This window comes from Symphalangus syndactylus, chromosome 1 (genome assembly GCF_028878055.3).
Source record: "Symphalangus syndactylus isolate Jambi chromosome 1, NHGRI_mSymSyn1-v2.1_pri, whole genome shotgun sequence".
In the NCBI taxonomy this organism is placed as follows: domain Eukaryota; kingdom Metazoa; phylum Chordata; class Mammalia; order Primates; family Hylobatidae; genus Symphalangus; species Symphalangus syndactylus.
In genome coordinates this window covers 80,358,071-80,370,863 of record NC_072423.2, presented here as the reverse complement: position 1 = coordinate 80,370,863, position 12,793 = coordinate 80,358,071, and the positions used below count along the sequence as shown (strand labels likewise).

Below are 12,793 nucleotides of genomic sequence, written 5' to 3'. Positions count from 1 at the left end.
CCTGGTAACCATGGATCCTACTGGAACAACAAACACCAAAGAACATCCCAATGTTCCACCTGAAACCCAGCCATCAACTGGCAGCCTGAATTGGTCAGTTTTACCATCAGTTAGAGAAGATTTACAAATAAAATAGGCCTATCTCCATTACTGTTTAATGATTTTTTTCCTTGAAAAAAATTTGTATCAATATAAAATTAAAATGTAGTAAAATGTGCACATGTTACAGAGTTTTAAACTTTGTATTCCCTGTAGTATACAACAGCCTTATCAATATATGGATCATGTCTACTGATGCAGAAAATACCTCCTTGTAACTTGTTAACCAATATCCACTCACCCCACCATAAGCAGCCCCTGTTTTGATTTCTGTTAGCATACATTATTTTATTTTTTCAACTCCATAAAAGTTAAATAAATCAGAGTGTACAGTTTGATGTCTACCTCTTTTACTCAAGAAATGCCCATTTAGCCCACAGTTCTAGACTCAGTATGTGTCCGGAAATCCTAGACAGGCCATGGAAAAAATCAGATGAATGACTTCTTTCATTAGCCTCAGACTAAACATCCAGATCAAAGAGTCCTACAGTTCATAAGATTCTTTTCATTATAATGCAATAAAGAATTTGTTTCCTTCGCATATTTATCCTTTAATTTGGTGACTCATACAAGTTAGTCTAGTTTCATTTATCTTATAGGAAATACTCAAAAGATATTAGGTTCCCATCAAATTCTCTGAATAAAATGACTTTCATTTACTTGCTATATAGTTCTTAAGCTACATATATTACCTAGTCATTTTAGACCAAAACTTTATTAATTCATTTTCATACTTATATTCATCGGGGATAGAATAAGTTTTAATTCTATCAGTTTTGCATCTTTCATATTCATAAAAATTATAACTTTCATTTGGAAAGTGAGTTCTAGGAATGTGGGTAATTTTTAAAAAATAAATATAGTTTTTTTCAGTCAGACATAAGTTTAGAAAAAAGTTCCAAAAACATATCTTACATATAGAATGTACCTAATATTCCTAGAAAATATCAAACTATTTTCCAAAGACCTCCTTGTCCCAGTTTTAGTTTTGCAAATTTCAAATTAATGATGTCAGTACTTAAGTATGTGCTGTAGCAGTTAAAAAATTTCAAATAAGAAGACAGTGACAAGGCTGCAATCACATTTAAAATAAAGAAATTAAAGTAATTATGGTGATTTCACCGTCTCAGTTCCTTGGATATAAGATTATCATTTCTCAGAATTAAGCAGTTATATTTGTCTCCATTAATTTTTACTCCATGTATTATTCATTTAAGACAACTTTTTTCTTTGATAAGGGATGGATATGCCAGAACTCATTTAACTAGAATGAAATTTAAGGAATTTTGAACCTTATGTGGTCCTGATCTCTGTGCTTGGGTTTTAATTCTTTTCTCAACCTATATCATATGCACTTAGCCATGAACAATAAAATATGAACAAATCACATTTTCTTGTTGCTAAGCTACAAAGAATATGATGGTAAAGTGAAATCTCTTTAGCAAGAAAACCAGACTTTCCTCTTGTTTTATTATTGATCGGGGGAACTGACTGTGGTGCAGGACTGCTTGGGTTTCACAGTCAAGGCAGCTTTTTATATGTGATGAAGCTACTCCGAGTTTTTCTATTTCTTTACTTTGGAATAAGACTTTCTCTTCTGATTTTCCTGAAAAAAGATTCAAATGTCTTGATACTATAAACATGCTAGAGGCAAACAAGCATCCTAAGCTGTACTTTCCTTTCCATTTGCTAAAACGGGATAATTGTCACATAGGTTTTAAGTAATAGCAGCCACCCATTACCCAAATGTTCTTGAAGTTTCTTTTTATTCTCCTGGAGTTCATAGGTTTCAGTATCTCTGTAAATAGCACTGACATCTAATTGGTGATGATCTTGCTTTCTCTGAGTGTGCCAGCTCTCTCTACATAGTTCCATTCCTTGTTTTCCAGATAGAATTTTGCCACAAGGTGGGGCATGTTGTCCAATGTACTCACATCCGTAATCTGTTCACACAATGCATGGTCAGTCTCACCTCCCAGATCCTTTTTGTCCATTTTTACTTAAATGTACAAAATATGATGGTGATGACAATGATGGTATTGTTGACCTATATGATAATGACAAACCAAGCTGTGCTCTTTTTATGTTTTCAAATGTAAGCACATCAGTAAGTGATGTACATAAATGATACGATTTAAACCTCAACACAAGGATGCATGCATTTTTTATGATCATGTTGCAAATGAGAAAACAAATGACTCATCCCTTTCTTCTCCTTTAACCATGGCAGCATCAGTAGCTCCTAAGAGTTTTATTTGAGGAAGTTCTGCCTGTGTTATCTGGCTGATATTGAAGACTTGGGATTTTGTCACCCAAGTCCCATAAACAGTGGGGTACAGTTCAGATAAGAGTGGAATGAAGCATGGTTTTGAGAGTGTACACTGATAGGAGCTCACTTTTATAAAATTTTCACATTCACCAAAATATATTTTCTAATAAAAATAATATATTTACACAAAAATAGCTATGTAGCTGTGCCTTTTATTTCTTTTTCTTACCTGATTGGTCTGGCTAGGACTTTCAGTACTACATTGAATAAAAATGGTAAACATAAGCATCCTTATCTTGTGTCAGATCTTAGAGAGAAAACATCCAGCTTGTCCCATTCAGTATGATGGTTCTGTTATATATGGCCTTTATTATATTGAGGTATATTTCTTCTATACCCAATTTGTTGACAGTTTTTATGATTGAAGGGATGATGAATTTTATCAAATGCTTTTTTTAATCTAATGAGATGAGCATATGGTTTTTGTCCTTCATTCCATTAATCTGATGTATCACCTTTATTGATTTGCATATGTTGAACCATCTTTATATTTCTGGGATGAACTCTGCTTGATCTTGGTGAATAATCTTCACGATGTGCTATGGGATTTAGTTTGCTAGTATTTTGTGAAGATTTTTGCATCTATATTCATAAGGGAAATAGTCCTGTAATTTTGTTGTTGTTGTTGTGGTTGTTGTTGTTGTTGTTATGTCCTTGTCTGATTTGATGTCTTTTCAAAAAGCCTGTCTTTGAGCTCATTGATTCTTTTTTCTTCATTCTGCTGTTATTTTTTATTTGGTTCATTACATTTTTCAACTGTGGTTACTGCTGCTTTTTTAGCATTAGAGGGCGCTCTAAGCCTGGGTTTGCCACATATCCGAAGTTGCTTTGTTGTTCTGGCCTGGAAGGACTAGAGCAGGGCTTATAGATTGTATTTCATCCCACTGGGTTTGCACGTTTCTGCCTGGGGCCGGAACAGCTCCAGGGGTTCTGTTTACGGTCCTCAGGTTGGGGTCAGGCACTGCAGGGCTGTGCCCAGGGCTGGATCTCTGTAGTGGGCTCAGCACTGGGCTGCAAGGCCACATGTGCCTGCTTTCCTTTGCTTCCCTGAAGCAGTCCCCATGCTATGCTGCTTGTAGTGGGGCATGGATGAGACAAGGAGTCCTGTGGCCACCACAGCTGCTATGATGCTGCATCATGCCCAAAGCCACTGAGGCCAGCGCAGCGCAGGGGTATCTCCAAGTTCCACGTGGCTACAGCTTTCCGGCCCCTGAGATTTATTCATGGCTCCAGGCTGCTGCAGAGAGTCAGTGGTGATGTGGGCTGGGACATGAGACTGTTCCACCAGGGCTGCTGGTCTCCACCTGGCACTGTGACAAGTCCAGTGGCTCTGTCCACAGGGCCCAGCCTGGGTCAGGGGCCATGGACTCTTGCCCAGTGTTGGGTTTCACGATGGTGTGCCAGCACCGCATTGCCAGGCAAAGCCCTGTGCTCAGTTTCTTTCCTTTCCTTCCCTCCAGTGGGTGGAGTCACTCTTTGCACTGTGCTGCTCAGGGTTTAGGGAGGGATGGTGAGGGCAGTCCCTTGGCCACCAAGGTTCATGCTTAGCTGGGTTGGGCCAAAGCCCATGGAAACTGGGGCCAGCACAACCCCGGAGTGTGTCCCAGGCCCATGCTGATATGCCCTGACTGCTGCTGAGGTTTGCTCGTGGCTTGATGCCACTATCGAAGGCCAGAGGTGGTGCAGGTCAGAACATGAGACTGTCATATTGGGGCTGCAGTTTTCCACCAAGCGCTGGGGTGATTCCAGAGACTTTGTCCATGGGTTTTGGCCTGGGGTCAGTGGCTATGGGGTTCTCCCTGGCCCTGTGTTTTACTGTGCTGGGCCCAACACTGGGATCCAAGTCAAAGTCCTTCAGTCACATCACTCACCTTCCCTCATGTGGGTTGTGTTTCTATGCTGCACTGCCTGGAGTTGGGGAAGCGCTGAGGTGAGCAGTGAGACTCTGTCCTTCCTACCTTCTTCAATGCCTCTTTTCTTATTGTGCTAAAAACAGGTGCTCTATGTCTTACCTGGATTCTTTAGCACTTGTAAAGGTGCTTTTGTCCTTGGATAGTTGTGGGGTAGATGATCACTGGAGGGTCTTATTTTTCCATTTACCTTACCTCTTCCTCTCTTAAAGATTTTTTCCGAACTTTTTTTTCCAAAAAAATCACCCTTCTGATTTTCCCAGTGATTCTTCTGTCTCCATCTTTTAAGGGCTTTCAATATTAAATATTTGGACTCAAATATATTTACACTTTGGAACATAAATCTGTCTCGGGCAAGGGAACAATTAGCATTTCATTGCAGAATAAGGATATTTAACCACACCTGTGACATTCCTTTATAATAAAGTTTATCATGTATTCACAGTGTGTGCATCTCTGTGGATGTATTTGAAAGGCATATGCCAAGTCAGCCCTGGGAATTTTACTAGACCTCAAAAAGACCTTGAGCTTTTCATAAACTTAGCTGTTTCTTTTTTTATCCCCCAGTGGAAAAGCAAGATTTTCTTTGACCATTGGCTATGGATATTGTCAGGGATGGTACAGCCTGAATGAGAATGTCTACCATATTTCCCGAAATAAGTATCCCTCAAGGATGATACTGTGGACCTCACTCAGGAAGAATGCGTCCTTCAGAGAAAGCTGCACAGAGATGTGATGCTGGAGAAGCAGTCTTCTGGTTACTTTGGATGAGTCTTTCAACGTTCATTTATTTTATACAAAATTTTCCAGAATACTTTCTCTATATTCCACCTCCCTGTGTGCCCTCCTTGATTTATATACTTTCATAGTCCTATTTACATGTCCATAAAGTAAGTGTATTTCACTTACTCACTGACTGTGCAATGAAGAGGAGCACCAGGCCCTGGGAGGGGAGCCTGGTGAAGGAGGCTAAGTGCAGTTTGGGGGCTAAGGCTCGGGAATGGGAGGGAGACTGGGAAGCTCAGGACCAGGCTGCAGACCGGTACCTGTCCATGGCCTGTTAGGAAACTGGCCGCACAGCAGGAGGTGAGTGGTTGGAGAGCAAGCATTGCTGCCTGGGCTCTGCCTCCTGTCAGATCAGCAGTGGCATTAGATTCTCACAGAAGCAGCGAACCCTATTGTGAACTGCACATGTGAGGGATCTAGGTTGCACGGTCCTTATGAGACTGTAATGCCTGATCATCTGAGGTGGAACAGTTTTATCCCTAAACCATCTCCACAACAACACCTGATCCCGTCCATGGAAAAATTGTCTTCCCATCCATGGAACGGGTCCCAGGTGTCAAAAAGGTTGGGGATGGCTGCCTATTTGCACCGTAACCTATTGATACATTCTTTACCAGTCTATTGTATGATCCCATTTCTTTATTCATAATTAAATAATAGTTTGGCTCAGGAATTTGGGGAATAACAGAAAATTAGATTTTCAGCAGGGAACACATCAAGGAAGCATAGAATCCAATAAGACACACCCACCTTGCGGTCAGTCCCTCATGTCCCAGATCTCAGCATTTCCTGCTCCGTCTACATGAGTCCTGTCCCTCCAGGGGTCCTGGAAAAGAAGAACCTCTCCAAAACACTCACATCTCTCTGGAGGCACTCACTAGAAAGTTGTAATTGTTTTTGGTAAACGGTAACTGGGAAAGTGTTTTTCAAACTATCTTTAGCTCCCCCAAGTGTGTACTGTCATTGTTGCTACAGGTGAAACGATTATTGCAGTTTTGAGGGGCGATGATGTCACAAGATCTCGAACCCATGTCTCAGAACCACCTGCGTCCTCCCACACACTCTGGCTGTCCTGACCATCACTTCAAGCCCACCAGCCCTGCAGCAAAAAAAATCAAACGAGTAGTTCAGAAGGCATAGTCTGCAAGGGAAGGAAGTGTATTGGGAGGTACAGTAAGTGCTCTCATCTGGAGAAGGTCTTCTTTGGGGCTAGAAACTGAGCCAGTGCCAAAGCCATGCAGGAAGGAGGAAATAATCAGTGAGCCACGGGCTGAACTTGTGGAGAAGGAATGGAGGGCAAGGTCACAAACCAGTCCCTAACTGCTTCTAATTTAGTGTAATCCTCACTGTTTGTCATTATTGCTTTTGATGGCCATGAAATCCTTTTTTTCCCAGTTCTCTAGTATAATTTGAAATTAATTTCTCAGCTGCTTTATTTTTCTTCTAGAAGAGTCGGGGACATTTTCAGGATTAGTAGAGGTGTTTCTACAACACCTTCATGCCTTCGATAATGTGTAAGAGTTCACCAATTGAATTACCTTATTCTGTTCAGAAGTAGTAACTATAGAGTTTAACCACTCTGGACGTATTATATACTTAATGGAGACCATAGCCGTGTGGTGACTGAAAACATGCATTGTCTAGTCCTTATGGTGAGACTGCTTTCCTTCATGAAGTCAGCAAAGAAGGGTAACTTTTCTGTAGATTTTTGTATTTTTTAAAAAAGGTCAAGATCTTCAGCAATTTTCCAAATTGAATTGTTTGTGATATTTGCTCTGTTTTTAAAATGTTCTGAGGCCATTACCAGGTTCAGTGTTTATCTTAGTACAATTTAAATTGATTCCGTGAATAATTTTTCCTGCCTCCAGTTTCCCTTTTACATAGTGGGCTCATGTTTTAATACGTTAAACAATTCTGACATTGAAATAATTTTATTTTATATTTTTGCATTCACAAATACTAATTTTCTCCATATACGAATGGTAATGCAGTTTCTCCTCTGCAATATTTTATTGCCTACTCATGTTTAATGTCCCCTGGATTACTGCACTGTCATTCCATTGTGCCTTATTTCTTGGTTATGATAAAAAGACTCTCTTTTAATTCCAGTATGAAATCATTTCTGCATTCCATAAATTTCATTTGGCATCTGTGGAATTAAGGCATCTTCATTGTATCTGGATCTCTGAATCATAAGTGATATTTGCCTATAAATTAAGCAGTGATATTTAAATAAGAGATTACCACAATCATATTTTATAAATATACAACCATTTTTAAAAACCTGACAAAATCTACAAAAAAAAGAAAATGGAATATATGTGGAGTTTTAGAAAAGACTGACTAGGTCCAAGGTTGAGGCACATAGTGGTTAAGCACATTGTCAGCTCCTGACTCTGCCTCTTACAACGAAGGAAGTGGCTTTAGATGTTATTTAGCTATTATTTAGCCTTTCTACACCTAAGTTCCCCTCACCTGTAAAAAAAATAATAATAATAAAGTGCTTACTTTGTAGAATCATTGTAAATGTTCTATGTAAAATATGAATATAGTATACACAGTAAAGATGTGTGTGTGTGGTGTGTGGTGTGTAGCTCAGCAATAGAAAATGGAATTTAATAAGAAAGTTATGAGTTGAAAACAATGGTATGTGGACAATATTGAATTTCAGTTGCCAAAATAAAATAGACCTCATGTTTCCATTCAGGATCCTCTAACTCTGAATATGAATAGAAGTATCAGTCACTGGAAAAGAACAAATGTCCTCTAGGGATGTGGCAATAGGAATAATCTTATCTCAGACCATAATTGGATTCCTGATGAATTTATTTTTTCTTTAGCATTGTATTTCTCTTTATTTCACCAAATGCACATTAAGGTCTACAGATCTGATTCTCAAACACCTGGCTGTAGCCACCTCCTTTGTGATACTTTATAAAGGAGTCCCACAGAGAATGCATGCTTTTGGGTTGAAACATTTTCTCAATAATAATTAGGTACAAACTTGTTTTCTATGTTCACAAAGTGGGCAGGGCTGTGTGCATTGGCACCACTTACCTCTTGAATATCTTCCAGGCCATCACAGTCAGCCCCATGTACTCCTGCTGGGCAGACCCTGAAACTACAAGCTCCCAAATAGAATGGGTGCTCCAACATCCTGTGCTGGATTGTGATATGCTGGTAACTGCATGTGACTGGCAAGTGGAATGGCGAAAACAACACAAAGAAGGATTTGGATACTGTTCTGCAGTAGTTAATAACTGATATGGTTTGGCTATGTCTCCACTCATATCTCATCTTGAATTCCTATGTGTCATGGGAGGAACTTGGTGGGAGGTGATTGAATTATGGCAGCAGGTCTTTTCTGTATTGTTCTCGAGATAGTGGATGAGTCTCATGAGACCTGATGGTTTTAAAAACAGGAGTTTTCCCTGTACAAGCTCTGTCTTTGCCTGCTGCCATCCATGTAAGACCTGACTTGCTCCTGCTTACCTTCCTCCATGATTGCGAGGCCTCCCCAGCCATGTGGAACTGAAAGTTTGTTAAACCTTTTTTTCTTCCCAGTCTTGGGTATGTCTTTATCAGCAATGTGAAAAAAAATGGACTAATACAGTGAAGTGGTATCAGTAGAGTGGGGTGCTGCTGAAAAGATACCCAAAAATGTGGAAGCAACTTTCGAACTGGGTGACAGGGAGAGGTTGGAATACTTGAGATGGCTCAAAAAAAGAAAGGAAAATGTGGGAAAGTTTGGAACTTCCTAGAGACTTGTTGAATGGTTTTACCCAAAATGCTGATAGCAATGTGGACAATAAAGTCCAGGCTAAGGTGGTCTCAGATGGAGATGAGGAACTTGCTGGAAACTGGAGCAAAGGTGACTCTCGTTATGTTTTAGCAAAGAGACTGGTGGTATTTTGCCCCTGCCCTAGAGATTTGTGGAACTTTGAACTTGAGAGAGATGATTTAGGGTATCTGGCAGAAGAAATTTCTAAGCAGCAAAGCATTCAAGAGGTGACTTGGGTGCTGTTAAAGGCATTCATTTTTTAAATCAATACCTCCTGAAGTCCTCCTGAGAGCACCAGACATGCATTCGGGCCGCATGGGGCAGAAAAGGAGGGTTCCATCACTCCCTGCTGGCCATCAGGGTGCAGTGCAGGACACTCAGAGCTCAATACTTAGTTGTTTCCCAGTGCCCCCTGCTAGACCTCCTACTGAATCCTGAAATTCTCAATTTCTTGATCTGTCTGCTCCTTTGGCTGTACACGCATCCAATCCATGGGAGCATCACGAAAGGATTCTTTCTCAATCATGCCTGTGTGATAGGACCTTCTTCCAGTTTCTTTCAAAAATTGAAAAAAAATGTCTGAATGATGCAATCTACACTTCTATCCTCAGACTTTGCTACAGAGCTTCACCCTGCAGGACACAGATGACTACAGGGCTGTTTGGGATGGAATCTTCCTTTCTAAATCTTCTAGGTTTGATCACAGTCACAAATGAGCAGAGCAGATGAAAGTGAAAAATCTTCTGGCTTGTCCCTATTTGGGGAGAGCTCTCCAGAAGTATTTTCAAGAAATTAGTAGCTATTTGAGGGAGTGAAATACAGCTGGTTTGCCTTTGAGAAAGAAAAGTGAAGTGTGCTTTTGTTACCTCTCATTTAACAGTTGCAAAAGGCAAATTAGAAAATAGGAATACTCATGACACTTTCTTATAAATACTGCTAAACAAAATAATCTGCATTCATATTTTTGTACTGGTAAAATATCTGAAAGCAAAATCATGGGAAGATATTTAAGTATATTATACATCATGAATTTCAAAAAAATTAGAGTGAAGATCATGATCCAGGTTTCTTATGTATGGTTTATATTTTCCTTCGCCTTTTGAAATACTCAGGAAATGTTTGTTGTACACAGAATTTGAATGAAAATTGTCCAGGCCAGGTGTGGTGGCTCACGCCTATAATCCCAAAACTTTGGGAGGCCAAGGCAGGCAGATCACCTGAGGTCAGAAGTTCAAGACCAGCCTGACCAGTATGGTGAAACCCCACCTCTACTAAAAATGCAAAAATTAGCTGGGTGTGGGGGTGAGTGCCTGTAGTCCCAGCTACTTGAGAGGCTGAGATAGGAGAATTGCTTGAAACCAGGAGGTGGAGGTTGCAGTGAGCCAAGATTGTGCCACTGCACTCCAGCCTGGGCGACGGAGTGAGACTCCATCTCAAAATAAATAAATAAATAAATAAATATAAAAATTTCCATGCAAACTTTTCTTCAATATATTTTTGTTACAGTTAATGTAAAATTAGTTGTTGTAATAGACAAACTTGAATTTATCAGCAGTTTGATCATCATGTAATATTTATCATTGATGGCATATACCACCTCAACACAGGCTTTCAAATGTCATGTGACTCTGCTTGTGGATTTTCCTCCAAATATGGATTTAGGGACCCCCATACCTTCTATTGGTGTACTTCTCATTGCTAACCTGTGTTTTCAAATCTCCCTGTGGTGCTTGGGAAAATTTCATGCAGTTGTATGGCAAAAAATATTTGGGGCTTCACAGAGGATGTTTTCACAGGTCAGGCCTGTACCAGGTAAATGTCATTTCCACCCACTCAGCTAGGACCCTTGTATGGCCAGACCTCAGAACAAAAAGCCTGGGGAAGGGAGTCTTGAACTGTGAGACCAGCGGGAATACAAGATTGGTCTGGTGAATACAACCACTGTTTTTCTTACACTATGTGAAAAAAAATGCTGTTAATATGAGCAACAGCCAGTTTTCCTGCTTTCATACATTTATGCACGAAAATGTGACTTAAAATCTAATTCCACAGATTAAACCTAGGGAATATATTTGACGGAAGAGGGCAAAAAGGTCAATCAATAAGGCTCACACCGTTGACCATCTGAAAGGGGATTCCCATTGAATCCCAAAAGCACAGAGTAAAGTTGGAATATTCCCTAGACAAGTGTTGTCAAAAAAAAATGAAAGTACATTACATATTTAGGAATATTTAGATATGAACTGACACTAGCGCCAACACTCAGTCACCACGAGAGGCCCTCAAGTATCCAGGATAGCCTCGTGTTCTTCCCTCAGTATAACCATAATTTAACAAGCTAACCTTTTCACAAAGGGTGGAAACCGAGTATCAGTAAAGAGTTAACACAGGCAACGATAATACCCCGCTACTGTAACTCAAAAACATGTATTTTTATGTCCATCAAAATCAAGTAGTGATTGTGCATAAAATTTCATAATATTTAAGGGTTAGGTATCCATCAAACATGTTACAGACCAGGCAGTTACTCCAGAAATACCTTTAAAAGGAGAGAATTTTTGCAAATCACATAAGATATTTAGCCTGCATTAGGAAATGAAAATGCAAGAAACATTCTGCAACGTGGAATGAACAAATATGATTCCTTAAAATGCATAAAACTCAGCAAGGACAGAAAACCACACTGTCTCCACTGTGCTGTAAACACAGTGGTCAACAAAACCACATTAACATTTTGCCATGCCTTTGTGAGTGACTTTTCTTGGCAGCCTCGGATATAGCCTTCACCTGCGAGACAAGTTGAAAGGGTCTTGTAACATCTTTCTCTTTTGAAAACCAATTTATCAAAATGAAAACCTTTTATTGTTGATTTCACCATAAAGTTAGTAGAATTTCAGAAAAGATACAGGTAATGCATATGTGTCTGAGAAAGAGCTCCTGTAAAGCCCAACACCAAATACAGGTCATATAGAGGTATTGGTGTCCTGCATTTTGCTCTTGTCATTATACCTGCGTTTATTACTCTGAGGAGATTCTCAGGACCAGCATTGCTGCATGTTGCTTTTCTATATTTTAATTGTTAATAGATATTGTTTGGTTGCCAACCCCTAAATGTGGAGCACTTTATAATCTTAATATGCAAGGTATGAGAATACAGTACTTCTTTCATCATCTGTGATGTATGATTATTCACCCTAATTTTCTTGAGTATGAGCAGTTTAACAGAGGTATATTTTTATTAGTTCACTATTGTTTAAATTTCTTGTCTTTTCATGCTAAAAGGAAAGTTGATATTTATCTATGTCTATATCTGTATATGCATGTATATCTATAGAGGTAGATCCATTTGAACAACCCTCTGTAATTAATTGTGATGAATTATGCCTGTTTTAGAAAGTATTTTGTACATATATTTTTAATAAAAATTTTCACCCCAAATATTTAACCAGTATGACATTGAAAGAGTCAGGAATGTGTATCTCACTTTATTTTCTTTTTGTGGATCACCAATTATTTTTGTATTATTCCTTAAAGAATCCTCCTCTCACTGAGGTTAAATTTATAATTTTATATATATATATTTTTATTATACTTTAAGTTCTATGGTACATGTGCACAATGTGCAGGTTTGTTACATATGTATACATGTGCCATGTTGGTGTGCTGCACCCATTAACATGTAATTTACATTAGGGGTATCTCCTAATGCTGTCCCTCCCCACTCCCCCCACCCCAGAACAGGCCCCGGTGTTTGATGTTCCCCTTCCTGTGTCCAAGTGTTCTCATTGTTCAATTCCCACCTATGAGTGAGAACATGCAGTGTTTGGCTTTTTATCCTTGCAATAGTTTGCTGAGAATGATGGTTTCCAGCTTCATCCATGTTCCTAC

General features: G+C 39.4%; 1 protein-coding gene across 3 annotated transcripts in view; it reads left to right on the top strand.

Annotated features, from left to right (window-relative positions):
- LOC129460975 (putative zinc finger protein 826) overlaps positions 1–7,788 on the top strand; it is a 74,281-nt gene extending 66,493 nt beyond the window's left edge. For all 3 annotated transcript variants that reach the window (XR_008650343.2, XR_010121441.1, XM_063641785.1), the window contains one exon: positions 4,906–7,788. Coding sequence is in view for 1 of the 3 variants with exons in the window: in XM_063641785.1 (XP_063497855.1) it covers positions 4,906–4,928 (23 nt within the window). In the remaining 2 variants the exon portion in view is untranslated. The remainder of the gene's footprint in view (positions 1–4,905) is intronic.
- The last annotated feature ends 5,005 nt before the right edge of the window (positions 7,789–12,793 follow it).